This window comes from Eschrichtius robustus, chromosome 4 (assembly GCF_028021215.1).
Source record: "Eschrichtius robustus isolate mEscRob2 chromosome 4, mEscRob2.pri, whole genome shotgun sequence".
Classification (NCBI taxonomy): domain Eukaryota; kingdom Metazoa; phylum Chordata; class Mammalia; order Artiodactyla; family Eschrichtiidae; genus Eschrichtius; species Eschrichtius robustus.
Window position 1 is genome coordinate 53,808,196 of NC_090827.1, and position 18,573 is coordinate 53,826,768.

General features: G+C 37.1%; 2 protein-coding genes across 2 annotated transcripts in view; both read right to left on the minus strand.

The window, feature by feature from the left end:
• Window positions 1–3,536: 3,536 nt before the first annotated feature.
• LOC137763659 (V-type proton ATPase subunit B-like) lies at window positions 3,537–13,184 on the minus strand. The gene is given in 7 exon segments (XM_068542109.1): window positions 3,537–4,391; window positions 6,334–6,463; window positions 7,310–7,414; window positions 8,691–8,773; window positions 10,563–10,713; window positions 12,320–12,443; window positions 13,093–13,184. Coding segments are annotated over 7 exon segments (693 nt in total). The 3' UTR covers window positions 3,537–4,383.
• Window positions 13,185–13,532: 348 nt separating this feature from the next.
• The window catches only part of LOC137763459 (V-type proton ATPase subunit B, brain isoform-like), a 53,141-nt gene continuing 48,100 nt past the window's right edge, over window positions 13,533–18,573 (minus strand). Inside the window, exons 4-8 of the mRNA XM_068541970.1 lie at window positions 16,021–16,119; window positions 14,828–14,921; window positions 14,619–14,696; window positions 14,009–14,148; window positions 13,533–13,544 (exon numbers count right to left, since the gene is read on the minus strand). Coding sequence (XP_068398071.1) covers window positions 13,533–13,544; window positions 14,009–14,148; window positions 14,619–14,696; window positions 14,828–14,921; window positions 16,021–16,119 — 423 coding nt within the window. The remainder of the gene's footprint in view (window positions 13,545–14,008; window positions 14,149–14,618; window positions 14,697–14,827; window positions 14,922–16,020; window positions 16,120–18,573) is intronic.

Below are 18,573 nucleotides of genomic sequence, written 5' to 3' on the forward strand. Positions count from 1 at the left end.
TTTGAAAAATAAAAGGTTGGCCACCCCATGAGAAACTATGCTTTTATCTGAGTGGGGTTGGGGAGCAAGAGGGAGTAATGAAAATTTGGGTTGTTGAAGTAGTGACAGGGCAGGGCTGACTTGTTCAAGACTGCCTCCCTGCAGGAAGAAGGCCGGCCTTCCTCAAGACTTCATGGACACTCCCCATAGCCTGGGCTTACGGCTGTCATAGCTGGTGACTCAGCCATGGGCCTACTGAGCAATACAGCTGCAACCGCAGCTTGGCTCAGCCCTGACCAGCAGGAGAGAGGCTGGACCTCCCTCACCCTGAGTGCTCGTTCCATGGAGAGGGATGGACCTGGGTCCTGTGTGTCCCAGTGCTGGTCCTAGTCCCTGCCCACACGGGACCTGGGCTTCTCTGATTCTGCAATATAAACACCAGAGCCCAAAGTTTGGGTCCCTCTCCTGGACCCTGGATCCCTACAGGATCCCTGTGCGCTGGCCCAGAAAAGAGTGTGCAGTGGGGACCCACAAACTCCCCACTATTCCTGTGACTGTGAACTTCCCCTGATAAACATGGCTCCAGCAGCCAGGGTTACATATTTTTAGGGAACTCTCTTATGGTTACAAGTGCAAAAGACTGGGAACTACTATGGAAAACTAATATTTGAAAACTTCGCTGCAGTGATATTTGAAGAACCTCTATAAAGTAACTAAACAAACATAATTGCATTTTATTCCACTGTGTCCAAAGTCTAAACTTTAAATTGTATAAAAATGAGAACGAGAAGTAGAATGCCTCCAAACATTTGGAAATTAAGATGCACACTTCTAAATAATCCATGGTTAAAGAGGAATTTCAAGGAAAAATTTTAAGATAAATAGAACTGAGTGAAAATGAAAATACAACACATAAAATGTGGAAGGCTCCAGATAAAACATTATTAAGAGGGAAACGAATGGCACTAAATGTTTAGAATAGAAAAGAGGGAAGGTCTCAGATCAATAATCTAAGCTTTCACACATGGAAATGGGAAAAAAACTGCACAATAAAATCAACACATGAAGAAGGAAGCAAATAACAATACACTCTGATCAAATGGAGTCTATTCTCGGAACACAAGCTTGGTTTACTATTCAAAAATCATCAGCGTAATTTGCCATATTAATAGATTGAAGAAGAACATCTACATGGCCCCATCAATTAATGAAGAAAAAGCATTTGATGAACTTCAACACACATTCATGTCAGAAACTCTCAGAAATCTAGGAACAGAAGGGCTCTACTTCAACCCAGTAAAGAATACCTACAAAAAACTGACAGTGAACATCATACTTCATGGTGAGAGAATGAATGTTTTCCTCCTAAATTCAAAAGAAGGCCAGAATGTCCTCTTTCATCTCTCCTTTTCAACTTAGTACTGTAGGTACTAGCCAGTGCAGCATGGCAAGAAAAAGAAAGAAAGACACACGGATTAGAAAAGAAGAAATATTACTGTCCATACTCATGGATAGCATGACTGTCTGCATAGAAAATCCCAAGAAATCTCTAAGAAGCAATTACTAAGTGGCAATGTCTTTAACAAAGTCTCAGGATACAAGATCAACACAACAACATTAGTCATATTCCCAAATATTAACAATGAACAACTGGAAACCAAAACTAAAAACACGATGCCATACACAATGCTTCCAAAACGTGAAATATTTGATTATAAATATTTTAATAGAGGATCTGTATGATACAACCAAACAAGACCTAAATCAATGGAGAGACATATCGCATTCATGGATTGGAAGACTCAACATAATAAAAGGTCAACTTCCAACAGAATTTTTTTGTCAACATGGACAAGCTTATTCTAAAATGTATGAACAAAAGGTAAAGGCAAAGGAACCAGAATAAGTAAAACAATTTTGAGAAAGCAGAATATAGTTAGAGGATATTAAGACCTACTGTAAAGCTATAAGTAAGACAGTGTGCTATTGGTGGAAGGATAGATACATAGTTCAATGAATAGGATAGAGAATACAGAAATAGACACATGCCAATACAACAAACTTTTTTTTTTTTTACGTAAGTTAAAAAGCAATATAAAAAGCAAAATCTCTAGTCCTTATAATAACCCTGAAAGGAACACAAATCTGTTAAATGACTAAGCAAGACCATACAGCAGCAGCGCCAGAATCAGAACACAGGTCTACCTACTCTTGCTATGACTGAGCCTCTTCCTCTACATCTCCTAAATGTCACTCTGAGTTGAAGAGGGGAAAGAAATGGGAGGCCACCGTGATGCCACATCCTGTGCTTTAACCAGTACGTTTCCTTTATATACTGGACCATCTATTTCAGATTTTATTTGAAGCAAGTTTTGGCTTGCTTCAGTATGTATTTCATTTTCTATTTATTACCCTCTTTCATTCATGGCAGGCAGGCTCTAGAGGTCCTGAGAATGTCTGAAACAAAGAATGCTATAAAACACCTTAGTAACTCTCGAAAATGCTAAGTGGACCCTGAATCAAAACTTCAAGTTTCAGAGAACTTACAGCCACTAACGATCTGCAAAACAAACAAATAAACAAACAAACAACCCCACACCCTAGCAACTCTCAACCTTGGATCAAACTACAATATGTTGGAAGAGGTATTACTGAAAAGAGCTTGAAAGGGCAGCCTAAAAGGCAGAGGGTACAGAACATGGGCCATGTTCCTGTAAAGGGGACATGGTTCATAATGTTGTGAATCAAGGGGCTGGTTCACAATACTGGTCATGATGTTCAAAACTGTCAATCAAAGAGAGGTGCATTATTATATATTTGCTTGTTGCTATTGCTTTTCTGATTAGAAGATACAGAGTCACTTTAGGTAACTTCCATTTAATTTAATATTTATCTTCATTTTATATCCAGCTCACATTTTCTACATTAAAATATAATCATAATATATATATATATATATATATATATATATATATATATATATATATATATATATATATATATATATATATACACATATATAAAATCATGCTGAATCCCCCCACCACCTACACCCTCAGAGAAAAAAAGTGAAGAACTTTACACAACTTGAAAGAAAGATGGAATGCACCGAGAAGTTGCTATTGCACCCAAGTAAAAAAGAACACAGAGAGACCAAACAGTAGACATGTCAGAAGTGCATAGAAGACAGCTCAGGGCTCGCAGCAGGAAGGAGGAGGAATTAAAAGACTAAAGCTTTTAAATGCTATCACTTGTGCCACAAGATTACCCTGAAAAGGCAGATAGGTCAGAAAGCAGGACCAAACAGGGGATTTTCCAAAGGCTGCTATCTAACAGAGTTTAAAATATCCATAGATTATATATATAAAAAAAATTCCCCACACAAAAGAACTTTCTCTTCCCCACCTTGCCTCTAGCATCCGGTCAACACTTTAGAAACTTAAAACCACTGTTAGCATGTCCAAATGTAGAACCGATATAGGTTTTTTCTTTCTTAAAAAATTGTATCCCAACTCTTTCCAACCAACAATTCTATTAATTATTTTCATTATGATTCCTCTGCATGGAAACCCAGTAAGGGATCATCAAGACAGGGCATCTCACTACTATCAGATCAATGCCAGTTGGGCAAAAGCTGCATGATTCTGTGTTACTCAGAGGGAGGGAGAACGGTAAGACACAGGAGTTGAAACTTATCCGTACCACAGAGGAAAAGGAAACTCCTTTTCTAATCTATTCATTAAACAGGAAACAGCAGGTGGACAGGAAAAGCCGTCTGCTTAGAGCAGACCCAGAGGCACACCGAAATCTAAAAACAAGTGCTTAGGAAAGCGTCTCGGCTCAGAGAGGAAGCGTCTTTCAGACCCTATCTTGTCCCTAGTTTGGAGATCAAAGCATTAGAACTTCAGATAGTGATACTCTGGAGGGGGTGGACAGGGAAGGTCTGAGAGACCCAAATAATGAGGACACTAGGCAGCTAACTACACCACTACGTACAAATACACACATCAGTACGAAAACTTCACCTCCTAACCTCAGCTACTTTAAACAAAGCATTGCAGGTCCAGGTTTTCGGAACAGGGGATATTTTAAAGTCTGTTAGCAGTTTAAAACATTGCAACACTGGCACAATATGTTACCTATTCTTTGTTTTTAATTACAGGGCAACACAGTAAACTCCAACACAAAGGTGGGGATGGGCGAGTGCAAAAGGAATAAAGAAAACAGAACCAGTATTTCACAAGAGCATCGAGCCAGCGATGAAGTAGCAGCTAATGCTTTGCAGACTCTGGAGGGTAGAATTCGCTCAAGGTGCTCTGAGGGATTCTCTTCAGCATTTCTTTGGGGAAGATTCGGAGCAGTTGCCAGCCAATGTCCAAAGTCTCATAGACAGTGCGCTTTTCGTTAAGGACCTTACAAAAAATTGAGATTAGATGAATAAAGGCCAAGTACTTCCAACTTATCAGCGTTATTCAAAATTTATTGTTATGGGTCTAGCACTGTGAGCATGAAGTATAAAAAAGAGACACAAAGCAGTCAGGTCTCCCAGGACTGGATGTGACCAAATGTGGAAATGAGGGTCTAGACAGTAAGTACCCCTGGGAATCAGAGAAAAGGGAGAAAGCCCGCAGGCGAGACGTTGGGCGCGTGCGTGCGTGCGTGTGTGTGTGTGTGTGTGTTTAACAACGGGTGGGATCTAAAAACACTCCTCGGAATAATGGAAGCTACACCCAGAGTTTTGTCCAGAGAGTAGTGAGAAAAGCAGTTTCCCAGCAACACAGGCTGACCTGAAGGAGGCTAGTACAGATACTTAGAAGGTCTTAAATGCCAATTAAGCACCTGAATAGGTCCACGTGAAAGTTTTCAAACTTGCTATTGCTATTATTATTTTTAATAGCAGAATCATTCTTATCCTGCAAATAAATCTCGTTTTTTAACGAAGGAGTTAGAGTGGCTAGAGTTCTGCATTCTTTTCTCTACCAGAATAATTTTTATCTTTTTAAGTTATTAAGGTTCTGCATAAATTTTTTTTTTTTTTTTTAGAAAACCCAACAATCATATCTTCTGGGGATTTTAATGTTACTTAAAAAATGTATCACACAAATAGAAAAGTGCACAAATCCTAAGCGTGCAGCTGATGCATTATTCCAAAATAAACACATCGTTTGTAAGTATCACTGAGGTCAAAAATAGAGTTTACCAGCATTAGCAGGGGTGGCAGGGAAGAGACCAAACAAAACAGCTTGAAAGCCCTACACATGCTATGTAATAAAAACCATTATAGACTTTTTAACAGAAGGACAATCAATAAAATTAATACTAAATTTACCCCGGCAATGGCACATAGAGAGTCAGGGAGACTGGTGAAGATGCTGGCACTAACGGCCAAGGATGATGGGACAAAGGTCTGGACTAGGTCTTGGGACACAAAGAGTGGTCAGAGATCAGCAGCTTCAACGTCACCCAGGAACTTGTCAAAATACAGGCTCTCTGGCCCCACCCACACCTACCGAATCAGAATCTGCACTTCAACAAGATCCCTGGTAGATTCAAAAGCATATTCAACTTTGAGAAACACTGGCCTAAGTTTTTGTAATAGGAATGAAAAGAGAACAGGATAAGATGTTTCAAAGGAGAACAATGCAAATTAGCAAATATTTAATGACTGGAGAATAAATGAAGAGGCTTAAGAATGCCCAATTCCTGAGCTTGGGCTAACTAGGGTAATGGTCATGCCAGAAGTAGACAGAAATTGAAAAGGGAATTGCTAGGCAGGTGGTCAGTTGGGAAAATACTCTGGTTCTCACCACGCTGAGCCAGAGAGGATGGTGGCATAAACACAGGCTTCCTAGCTGGAGATGTGGGATTAGAGCTTCAGAAAGAGGGTAAAGGCTCATACACAGGAAGTTAGTCATCAGCATAGGGGAAAAAAAGCACAGAAAGAACAGGTAATTAAGCCTTTGGGAACATTAACAATTAAGAAGCAGGAAGATAAGAAATCAGGAGGATGAAAACAGATGGACTGGGAAAGTCCAAAACCCCCAAAGCCAGAGGAGAGCATTGCAGAGAGGTTAAGAGGGAGGAGAAGCGGCAATGGACGTAGGAGAGCAGAAGGCCGGTTGTAAGGAAGATAAAAAATAAGACAGGAGCTAAATAAAGGGATAAAGAAATCGAAGGTAGAGGGGAAGGAACCAGAGGGCTAAGAACAAAGACATGGCAGGCGGCTGGAAGAACCTCTTCTCTCATCAGAAGGAAAACTGTATGGAGACCAATGTAAATTCTCTCAGACTAGGAAAGAAGTCCTCAAGACTACATATGATGCTGTTTCTATTCATAGGAAAATAGTAATCTTACCCTGAGCAATGAAGTTCCTCTCAAACTTCTGCAGAAATTCCAAGTAAAGCAGATCATCTGAGGTAAGGGCTTCTTCTCCAACTACGGCTTTCACGGCCTGCACATCCTTACCAATAGCATAGCACGCATACTAAAGAGAAAAAAAGGTTTACATGAACCTTTATAAATGGTAACGGTACTCTGGGCTATATAAGTGTATTGCTGTAGCTATCTTCACAGTATTTCACATTATTTCCAAACATAATTCACATATGCAAGTACTGGAAAGACTTTATTATACAGTAGTCTCACTAAGAAAGGAGTCTTCAGGCATGCAATACATAGACATTACTAACACTCTACAAAAAATACACTCCCTCAATATATCAATGAGCTTACATTTTGTAGAGCATTCAAAAATCAGAACTTACACAATAGGAGAAATCCATCTCTAAATTCTATTCAAAAAAAAATATCTGTGTTATCAGTAGGTTTATTTATCATTTCTACTTTAAGGTCAAATGCATTTTTCTTTAATTATGCTTGGTATACAATCTCAGGACTATAGAAACCAAGGATTTCATAGAATATACACAGCTGTATCCCTTAGCGTTCTGGTGATTGCCTAATATGTTAAACAAAAAATTAGTTAGAATAGTCTTTCAGAAATACTCTATAATAAAGGTTACTAATAAAAACGTAATCGTCTTATGCCTTTTTTATTTAAAAACTACCTCATACAGCATTAGAGGTGGGTTTCAAGCATGTGATTTTTAATCTTTGTCATGAGCAGTTATCCTTATGAAAAAGATTGTTTGGCTCTAATGAATGTTTCTGTATTCCAGTCTTCTATATTATATATTCTATATTAAAATTCTACTTTGATGGGGGGGTAGAAGAAAAGTGATATGGAAGAAAGACAAGAGGTATAAGACAGCAGAATGAACTGAGAAAGTATTCATTTCTTTAAACACAATCCTGGAGAAAACATACGTACCAGCTGGTTAGATACATCGGCATGATCCTTTCTGGTCATACCTTCTCCAATAGCAGATTTCATTAACCGAGACAACGAGGGCAGCACATTAATCGGCGGGTAAATCTTGGGTAAAAGGGGAAGGGGGAAAATATTATATTTAAGTACAAAATTCAAGCTTTACTGGTAGTAAAGGAGGATTTTGAAACTCATTTTTATTGCTTAAATTGCATAAAACTGCTACATTTGTTTCCTAGATGATTCCTAATATCTTTTCCTGGTAAGAAAAGGAAGTAAGAAACATTTTACAGGTTAAGATTTCTTTTTGAGAATCAAATCCAAAAAGTAAAATCTACAAAATAGTACAAGATGCTATTAAAAAACTGAATTTTCAACATCTGCCTACAATATCAAATCCAAATTGTCTTCTGAACTCTTACTCATAAAATCACACATAAAAAGATTAACAATAATTTCACCTAAAAGCTGAGATCAGAAGCTGGCATCTATTAAAGAACCAGAAAAAATCTGTTTTTGATTATTCAGTCATAAAAAAGAATGAAATCTTGCTGTTTGCAACATCATGGATGGACCTTTAGGGCACTCTGCTAAGTGAAATAAGTCGGACAGAAAAAGATAAATACCATATAATCTCACACATATGGGACCTTAAGAAACAAACAAAAAAATGTCAAGCTCACAGATAGAGAACAGACTGGTGGCTGCCTGAGGCAGGGGATGAGTGAGCAAAATGGGTGAGGGAGGTTAAAAGGTACAAACTTCCAGTTATAAAATGAGTAAGTCATGGGGATGGAACTTTCACAGCATGGTGACCATGTACGTTAATAATACTGTATTGCATATTTAAAGGTAGCTAGAAGAGTGGCTCTTCAAAATTCTCATCACAAGAAAAAAAGTGTTGTAACTGTGTGAGGTGGTGGATGTTAAGTGGACTTATTGTGGTGATCACTCTGCAACATATACAAACATCAAATCATGACATTGTACACCTGCGACCAATGTAATGTTACGTCACTTATACCTCAATTAAAAAAATTTTAACAATAAAAGACAAAGAAAAAACTCTGAAAAATCTGTTCTTGTATTAATAACAAAAGTGGTAGATTATACCGTTATGGAACAGAAGACCCAAAAAAGTTCTTTGAACAACTCACTCCATTTTAAGGCATAATAAAGAAAGTGGAAATTTAATTCTTAATTCTGGCACTCTTGTCCACACCAGGATTTTAGTATTACAGAAATGACAATTTTATAGCCATATTAAAAACAATTCAATTTGACATTTTCTAAATAAATAATTCCTAAGAGCAAAGTCAGAGTCACTAAAGAATAACTGAAGAATAGATCTGTAGGCTTATAGCATCATTCAGCTCTCAAATACCTGTCTGTTGTGTAGCTGTCTGCCCACATAGATCTGCCCCTCTGTAATATATCCAGTCAAGTCAGGGATGGGGTGAGTGATCTCTACCAGAGAAGGACACCTGATGTTAGTTAAAGTGTCCATCTCATATAAACAAAACCACAGGAAGTCAATCTGCACTACTTAAAACAGTGCTATATAAAATAGTTTCCTGTGATGATGGAAAAGTTCTTTATCTGTGCTGTCCAATATGGCAGCCACTGGTCACATGTGGCTACTGAACATGTGAAATGCGGCTACTGTGACTGAAAAACTTTATTTCAAACTTTATCTGATTCTAATAAACTTTAGAATTTAAACAGCCAAATGTGGCTAGAGGTTACCGTATTGGCCAGTCTCACTTATTTGGTTGCAGCACAGACAGACATGTGTGGACACAAGTTAAATTAGCTATCTTCATACAAAGTACTATTTCTCCTAGTTATGCTCTCTCTCCCCCAAATATAAAGTTCCATTTTAAACACAAAGTTCATTTGCAGAGATTTGCCAATTTGATGTATACTGAGAGAACATTCTTAGTCCATAAGCTATCCCAGAGGGATACACAACATTTCAACATGGAAAACACGGAGAGGCTAAACAAGTTAAGCAACACCACACAGGGAGCACCAAGCAGGTCCTACAGAGCAAGACATCTCTAAGTCTGTTAAATTACAGAGAGTAATTTTGTAGCTACTTCCTTGGAACAAATCATTTTCACATCAGAGGTAGTATTCAGACTGCCTGGGTTTTTTGGTTTTTTTTTTAATTTATTAATTTATTTATTTTTGGCTGTGTTGGGTCTTCGTTGCTGCGCAAGAGCTTTCACTTGTTGCGGTGAGCGGGGGTGGGGGGGCTACTCTTCATTGCGGTGCGCGGGCTTCTCGTGGTGGCTTCTCTTGTTGTGGAGCACAGGCTCTAGGCGTGCGGGCTTCAGTAGTTGTGGCGCACGGGCTCAGTAGTTGTGGCATACAGGCTTAGTTGCTCCGCGGCATGTGGGATCTTCCCGGGCCAGGGCTAGAACCCGTGTCCCCTGCATTGGCAGGCGGATTCTTAACCACTGCGCCACCAGGGAAGCCCCTGCCTGGGTTCTAAAGCCGCCACTTCCTAACTGTGACACTGTACCTCCCTGGGCCTCACACGAGAGCATCTAAAAAGTCGCTATGAAGATCAAATGAGTCAAAACTTACAAAACACTGAGAACAGTGCTCAGTTATAATGAGTTATTACTGTTTCTGAAAATAGTTTGAAAAAGTGTTTTTAAAAGACTGAGATAAAGACAAAAAGACACTAACATAAGGGGAATGCTGAAAGTCTCACCCGGGAGCTGCTGGGCATACCTCCAGGCAGGCACTGCACTGTGCACTTACACACACATGATAAAACCAAGTAATTTTTAGCAAGTCTTTGATGATCGTTCTATCTCGAGAGTCTCGTGGCATTTACTATTTGTGCTCCGTATCTGGCACTTCAGCTACCTTAAATTACTGATGCACATACATTTAAAAAATATCCAACTAGAATGAGAGGCTTACATTAAGTAGAGCCCATAAATTTTTTAAAAATTCGTTTCTTTCGTCTAGCCAGTGTCCTGCAAATAGTAGACACTAAATACTAGCTAATAAATAAAAATTAAAAATTAAAATTACAAGAAAATTTTTCTACAAAAGAATAATAATTATGGGTAGTTTTGAAATGAAAAATTTTATTAGAAACAAATCACTAGGTAAGGTAAACTTCTGGAGGATGAACTCTCAAAAGAATTTCAACTCAAAAAGATAGATGGTCTTCTCTCTTAAAATCAAAGTCCTTACAACGATTAGGGATGCTATAATCCAAAGACCCAAAACTTACCATCGTTAGGCATGGTGAGAATAGGAATTTGAGTAATAGAGCCATTTCTACCTTCCACTCTACCAGCGCATTCATATATTGTGGCTAAATCTGTCTACATGTAACCTGGGAGACCTTGTCGACCAGAAACCTCTTCCCTGGCTGCTGAAACCTGACAGTGAGTCAAGGAGAACAGTATCACATACCAGAAAATGAAAATTAAAGCTTGGTTAGAAAACATTTGTTTGAACATGCCCAATTACAAAGTTGGAAATATCATCTTATTCGTTTTAAATATCACCTCTAGAAACGATTTAGAAAAATCTAGCAACATAAATTCAGATTATTCTGCAACAAAAATGTTGACAACTGGGGACCAGAAGTTTTTTTGCTAAAATCATACTGCCATAACACAAATCTTCAAATAGCTTGCTAGAAGAAAATCTGCTTGCAATTTCATAAATCAAAGGTAGTACATTTTAAAACTAAGAGAACATTCTCAGTTCACAAGATTTCCTTCATGTTATGGATCTTGCCAGATTTACATAAGCTAATCCTGAAAAGATCAAAAGGGAAGGAAATACATATATCAGAAATCATCTGATGCACTTTACATACATTATTTAATTTAATCCTCACAACAACCCTATGAGGAAGTTAATGTTATTAACCCCAACTTACAACCGGAATCAAGGGCCAGATAATTTCCCTGGATCACCGCACAAGACAAGAATAGTAATAAATGGTCTGTCTCTTAGAGACATGCACACTAGAATATATGCATACATTTTAATCTACAGCCAACAAGAACTGTAAATCATTAAGCCCAACTTCTAACTGCTACTTTGGTTCCTCAAAGAGTATATGCTCCAGCAGTGCTACTCAAAGCGTGGCCTGCCTGCAGACCAGCTTTTATCAATGTGAAAGGAGATAATGTAGAAAGCAAGATAAACATATAGAAAACTTTAGTGGCAATCTGATAGAATAATTGTCTGTCGAATCTAATAATACTAATAAAAGGGTTTGTAAATTGTTTTTTTTTTTTTTTAATTTTCACTTTTCTAATACTTATTTTTACTGCCTTTTAGAAAAGTATCTGTGATGGATGGGAGAAAAGAACTCCTTCGATGAAAAAGCACTGTAGCCGAGTGAGATATGATGATGGATCTTAGGGAATCTTAAGCTAGATATTTATATAGCCTGTCTCTTCAAAAGTCTTCTTCCCTTTTTTGCACACTTAAAAGAGCAAGTCACTCAAAATTTCAGTAACTTGCATTAGAACAAACACCCCACACTTCAGGATGGTAACTGCTAGAATCTTATATTGTTTCTAAATGATCACTGAGTTTTCTGAGGGAAAAAAAAGTTCTGAAGAGGGTTCTGCCAGAGTATAGTCTTTACTTATGTAAATAAATAAAAATTTACATCATTAAAAATGGAATTCTTGAAAAGGGCTAAAAACTGACAGTCTGGACAGAGACAGAACTACCTGGGAGAGTAACTGATTAAATAGCTTGCATCATTTACTCTCTCTAAGAATCCAGTCTTAATCAATGGAGACAGTGAGAGTATGATAAATAGGCTAATAATTTAAATCTGGTCCTCTAATCATTTCAACTAGGTTGACAAAAGTAATATTTTCTTTTCTGATTAATTAAGGTATTCTACTAATATATGAGCAATGCATTTTAAAAAACATGATTTAAAAAAAATGAAAACTTGCAGAGGGACAAGATAACCCTGACAAGATAATCCATTTTAATCAAGAAAAAAATGACCTCTCGAAGTGCTTCAGCATAAGAACTCATGTCTGTTAGGATAACCAATACATGTTTCTCACACTGATAGGCCAGGAAGTCGGCCGTGGTTAGAGCCAAGCGAGGAGTGATAATTCGCTCAATACTGAAATGAAACATTAAGTCCTACGTCACTCAAACAAAAAGGCCGAAAACAAAACAAAATGATTCCAGAAATAATAGTACAGTCTCCCTTTTAAAGTTTCACATAAATTGAGGAAGGTTAAGCAATTATTACTTTAAAAGTTCTTAAGTAAGGCAGAGTTCTTTTATGTATTTACATAATAAGAATTACTTAGTGCTACACAGCTAAATTGATTTATTTTATAAATGCCCCAGAATTTCTCAGAACTATATAGTTCTCAAAACTGAGCAAGAAAGGAAGGGACAGAGAAGGAGAAAGGGATGAAAGAAGTAGGGGCCAGATTTTGCAGGTAAGAGGAAAAGGTCATTTATTGAGTATGGACTGTGTGCTAGGTAACTTACACTATTATCTCATTTCATATGCACAACAACTCTGTGAGACAAGTATTATTTATCACGTTTTATGAAAGAAGACACTGAGCTTCACAGCCTAAGTGACTTACCCAAAACCAAATAACTTGCAAGAAGCAGAGCTGGAATTTAAATACGGTTATCTCATACCTAGGCCTGTGCAGCTTTCACTCTAATGTTCTACCTCCTTAGTGTGAGGTGACATTTTTGACCAGAAGGCTGCATGAATAGGGGGAAAACAGCTCTATTTGTTTACTTACGTTGGGTCGTTAGCCAAGTTCAAAAAGAGGCAGACGTTGTCCATTGAGCCATTTTCTTCAAAGTCAGGTTTGAAGAACCGGGCAGTTTCCATGTTTACCTAAATGGCAATGACTTCATCAGTGCTGGGAGAAGAAAAATTCTCAATATTTCTTTCTTTCTTTCCCCCCCCCCCAATATTTATTTCTGATGAAGGCCAAGCTACAGATCTGCACTGCTCCTTCTTTTAAAGGTTCAAGTACCCCCAAAATGTTCACAAAAGCCAACAGAGTAAACAGCTTGCTTTGGGCACAAAGGGAATTATTCTTACATTCCACAGTCAAATGCTAAATACTAATAATCCATGGTTGGCCCAAAATGCCAAGTTGCAACTTCTCTGCCTAGAGATAAATCGAATAATATATGTGTAGTTTTCTATATTGTTCTAAGAACACAAGCACTTTTACATTTCATACTAAAACAGAAAAAGATAATACTTACACCCATAGCAGCAAATACAATCGCAAAATTTTCCTCACTGTAGTCCACTACATCTTTGGATTTTTTTAACCAAACCAGCCTGGCGACAGATTTGAGCTGCAATCTGATGAGGAGTACAAAAGAAGCAAGTTAAAATCTAAAATAATATTTCTACAACAAAATAACTTTTACCCTAAACTTTGGGGAACTGTAATCATAAATGAAACTGGGTTGTCTTAAAGGGCTTTACCCAATGAAACTATTTTGTAATTTTTGCAGATTCCTAAGAGTAAGCAAGAAGTCAGATATGTGTAGATAAAGAGTCAATGTAATTGGATTATATAAACAGTAACATTGGGCATTTACCTTGAAAATCCTATATTTGGTTTCTCACTAAGAGTGAAGCACTCGGAAATTCTTTCTCCTTAAATTTCATACCAAACAGATTCTAGGTCTCACCGCATTGTGCGGTAAGCCAGCAGCAGAGAAGACAGGAATTTTCTGCCCCCTAGCAATACTGTTCATGCCACCTATGGCCGAAATGCCGGTCTGAATCATCTCCTCTGGATAGATCCAACACTGAGGATTGATTGGCTGGCCTAATGCATTTCCAAAAGGGAAAATTTTAATATGTCTCTACATTAAGACTACAACCATATAAAGCATATAAAGCATTTCTTTCTGCTCTTAAAAAATCAGTTATTTTTGAAATCTGAAACTGTTTAAATATTCTTTTCCATTAATCTTTTGTAGATTCACAAATTATATGGTAGTAAAGTGAAACGTAAGGTATAGCAAATAAGAGAGAAATCCTAATTTCAAAGCCATTATGGCTTTTACATCTCAGATATATCCTGGTGATATTTTACAATAAATAAAATATAAAAATTTAAGATAACCTCTAGGAAAAATAAATTTATTAAATAATAAACAAAACATAATTAATCAAACATGGAGTATGTTGGTTATCTACTTAAAGTATCATAAAAATCACCCTTTCTCTGACAAAGGTATAAGATAGGTAGATGCTATTTTCCCCAGAACACAGAAATCCATTTTCTGTCCCTACCCATGATATCAAGGAAGTCTTCAGCCAGTACAACAGGACCTCTGTCGATGGGTTTTCCTGAGCCATTGAATACCCGACCTGGTAAACAGTAACGAGACAGTACAGAGTGGACAATGACTCAAATGTTCACAATCTTTAAAAAGACTTCATGGAAATACGTTAAAAAGGAAGCAGATCTCTGCTCAGCATGAATAATAATATCCGTTTACCAAGCATATCCTCAGACACTGGCATTCGGAGAATATCCCCAGTAAACTCACAGGATGTCTTCTTGGCATCTATACCTGAAGTCCCTTCAAATACCTATCAAGAAAGAAAAGTAAACAGAAGGGTAAAAGAAATTTAGATCATAAGCGCTTAAGATTTATTTGTCAGCCCTTATAAAGTAAAATACATCAACGTATATACTACTTGTAGCCTCATGACTGAAGAAGTGTTCATGGTGGAAGACGAACCAAACTGTCAACCTCTTACCCAGAGTCATGCCTGCAGGCCAAATCCATCAAGCAAGCTAAGAATGGTTTTTACATTTTTAAAGGGTTGTTTTTTAAAAAAAAAGGAAAAGAAAGCATAAGAACATGCATCAGAGACCTTAGGCACAACCCTCACAAAGTCTAAAAAATTTACTATCTGGCCCCTTACAGAAATTCTGCTGACCTCTGCTCTAGATTACTTTTTCAGGCAATATGTTATTTGAGAAAACTGGCACTTCCTATAATCAGTAACATTAAAAACTAGGAATTATCAGAGACAATTTAAAGGAGTAGACTCAGATCTCGTTTTGGTTTCAGCCCATAAGCTCTGAATTCTACTTTTCATCTCTCCCCTTCTATGTGACTGTTTCATTTTATCCATTAAAAATTTTTTTTTAAAAAGCCATTTTACCAGTGGAGCTATTGGGCTAGAATGGATATTGGTGGCTGGCATTTAGCAAGAAAACATGAAAAAAGACTTTTCTTCCCTCACAGCCAGTAAACAGTCGGGTCCCTGGCTTAAGATTTTTCACCTTCATGATGGTGCAAAAGCAATACACATCTGGTAGAAACCGTACTTCAGAAAAATCACATGAGAAAAAAAAAAAAATCACATGAGATATTTAACATTTTATTATAAAATAGGCTTTGTGTTATATGGTTTTGTGCAATCGTATGCTAATATAAGTGTTCTGAGCACCTTTAATGTAAGCTAAGCTATGATGTTCGGTAGGTTCTGTGTACTAAATTCATTTTCAACTTACGATATTTTCAGCTTTTGATGGGTTTATCAAGATGTCACCCCACCTATAAGTTGATGAAGATCTGTATACTTATGTGATAGTTACTAAAAAGAACTATTGGTGCTTCTTATGTTTGTTGTGATCAGAAAAGCGTTCAACTGGCCAGGTTTTGAAAGTGATGCTTACCTGAACCACTGCTTTGGAACCACTAACTTGTAGAACTTGCCCACTCCTCTTCGTGCCATCAGGTAGTGTTAAGTGCACAATCTCAGCATATCTGGGAAACTAAATAGGAAAAAAATCAAGGCTCAATAACCAGCATTTTAAAAGCTCCTCAAAATACTCTATATGCTCTATGTCTTTCACAGCATGTATGCACATGCAGACCCCACACCTCCCCAAAGCACACAGGTATACATCCAGAGTTTAGAATATCCTCAGGTAGTTTAAGTCCTTAAAACACTTACCACTGGCACATATACTGGCAAACACAGCATAAGGTACCGAGAGAGGATCTTAAATCTATGAAACCACGGCAATTAAATTCTTTCCTTCTGTGTGTATGTTTTTAAGCTTTGAGACTACAGAAAGTTAAAAAACTATGTTCCCACTACTCAGAAATGATGTTTGCTTCTGGGCTGTGTAATCACCTTGTGCCTTGGGAGGACAGGAATAAAATGCAACTAAACAATAAAATAATTACTATTATAATAAATAATGCTAATATTCCCTCCTCAATCTAATTCTCCTAACCAGAAATGTATTCCTCTAATCCATTTTTAATATTTTAAATTGCATGTTTCCAAAAATATACTGTAGTGTTTCACTTACCTAAATGGCAACATACTAAATGTATCATCCTGCAACTCGTTTTTTTCCCACTTGACCGTATGCTTTGGATCTGTCATAGTCATATTTACCTTATTTTATTAACAGAATCTTTTGAAAAATGCATCACTACGTTGTGTGATGTGAAGGAAAACATCTGCCAATGCATCTGTGAATCAACACTGACTGTAGGACACTTGATTCTGGAGATGCTAATATGAATAAATGGGCATCTAGAATCAATGTTAGAACAGATATAGCTAAAATAAAATCAAGTGACACTACATTTTATTCAGCTGTCCTTCTACCACTGGTGTTCAAGGCTGTTCCAAATTTAAACTACTACGAACATGTTGCAATGAACATTCTCACATGTGGGCCCAAGTTTCCCTAACGTGGCTGGTTACGTAGTGGTGGGCTATAGGCTGTGTCCATTGTTATGTGAAATTACTCTGCAAAGGAACCTTTTACTTTACAAACTCCCTAGTAGTATAGAAAAGTATCTTCTCCCTACATCTTTGCCAATCTTACATTATTAAACTTTAATTTTTACCATTTTGATAAAATAAAAAATAGTATCTTTCAATTTGCATTTTCCTGATTCTACTAATATTGAGCATCTTTTCATGTTTACTGACAATTCAGACTTCATTTCCTATAATGGCCTTGTTAATATCTTTTCCTCGCTTTTCAACTACATCTGCTTCTTCTTATTTACTTTTAGGTAAGTTTCATAGATTCCGGATAGCAATCCTTTTGCGAATATCTGCTCCCAGTCTTCCTTGTCTTTTAATTTTGTTCATGGTATCCTATCATACAGAAGTTTTTGCAATAAAATGACTTGTTTTCCTTTATGATTTGTGTCTTTTGTGTAGGAAAACCTTCCAATCTGAAGTCATAAAAATGGCCTTCTAGACTGTCTTCTAATAGGTTTTTCATGTTTCGGTCTTTAATCCATCTGGATTTATTTTTGGTATGTAATTTTTTCTCATTTTTATCTTTATTTTTCATACAGGAAGCCAAATACCCCAACAATATTTACTGAGTAGCACAAATGTAATTTGTGCTACAAGTAGCACGACTTGTAATGTAGCCTTTATCATTTACCAAGTCAAATTCTCAGGTGTGAGGAGAGTTGGTTTTAAGAATCTTAACTTTGCTCCACTGAAATATCTGCTTACTCCCTCACCAAATCTTTATTCTTACTCTATTTCTAACTGATTTTGTTACCTGGAGAGAATCAACATCTTTTCTATTCTGAGTCTTTTCATTCATGAATGTGGAATCTCCAGTTATTTGAAGTCTTCTTTTATGTCTTTCAACAAAGTTTCACAGTTTTTTGTAAAAAGTTCCTAATTTTTCTAGTAGTTACTTCTGGCATACAAAACACTACTGATTTCTATAGACATCCTCTGTATCCAGCAACACTGTTTTACACCATTGTTTCTAATAGTTTGGCCACTGAATGACTTGTGTTTTCTGTTTAGTTAATCATACTACCAAGAAATGATGACAGCTGTGCCTCTTCCTTTTAATCCCTTTTTCCCACAGCATTGATTAGGGTCCAAGCACAAAGACAGAACAAAGATGGATAGTGGTACTGACAACAGGTGTCCTCATCTTGTTCCTGATTTAAATGGGGATGTTTCTAGAGTCTCTCCTTAAGTACGCTGTTTGCTGTAGGTTATGGTGGATATCCTTAAAGAGGTTTTAAAAGGTTGTTCTACCCCTTATTTCTAAGACCACCTTCTTCTTTTGTTTTGTTTTGTTTTTTAGAAACAAGTAATTTTATCAGGTACATATTCCGTATTTACTGAGAAGAGCGTAAGCTTTTTCTAGCTTAATCTATGAATGACCTGACTTATACTGACATTTGCTAATATCAAATCATCTTTGTATTACTGGGATAAA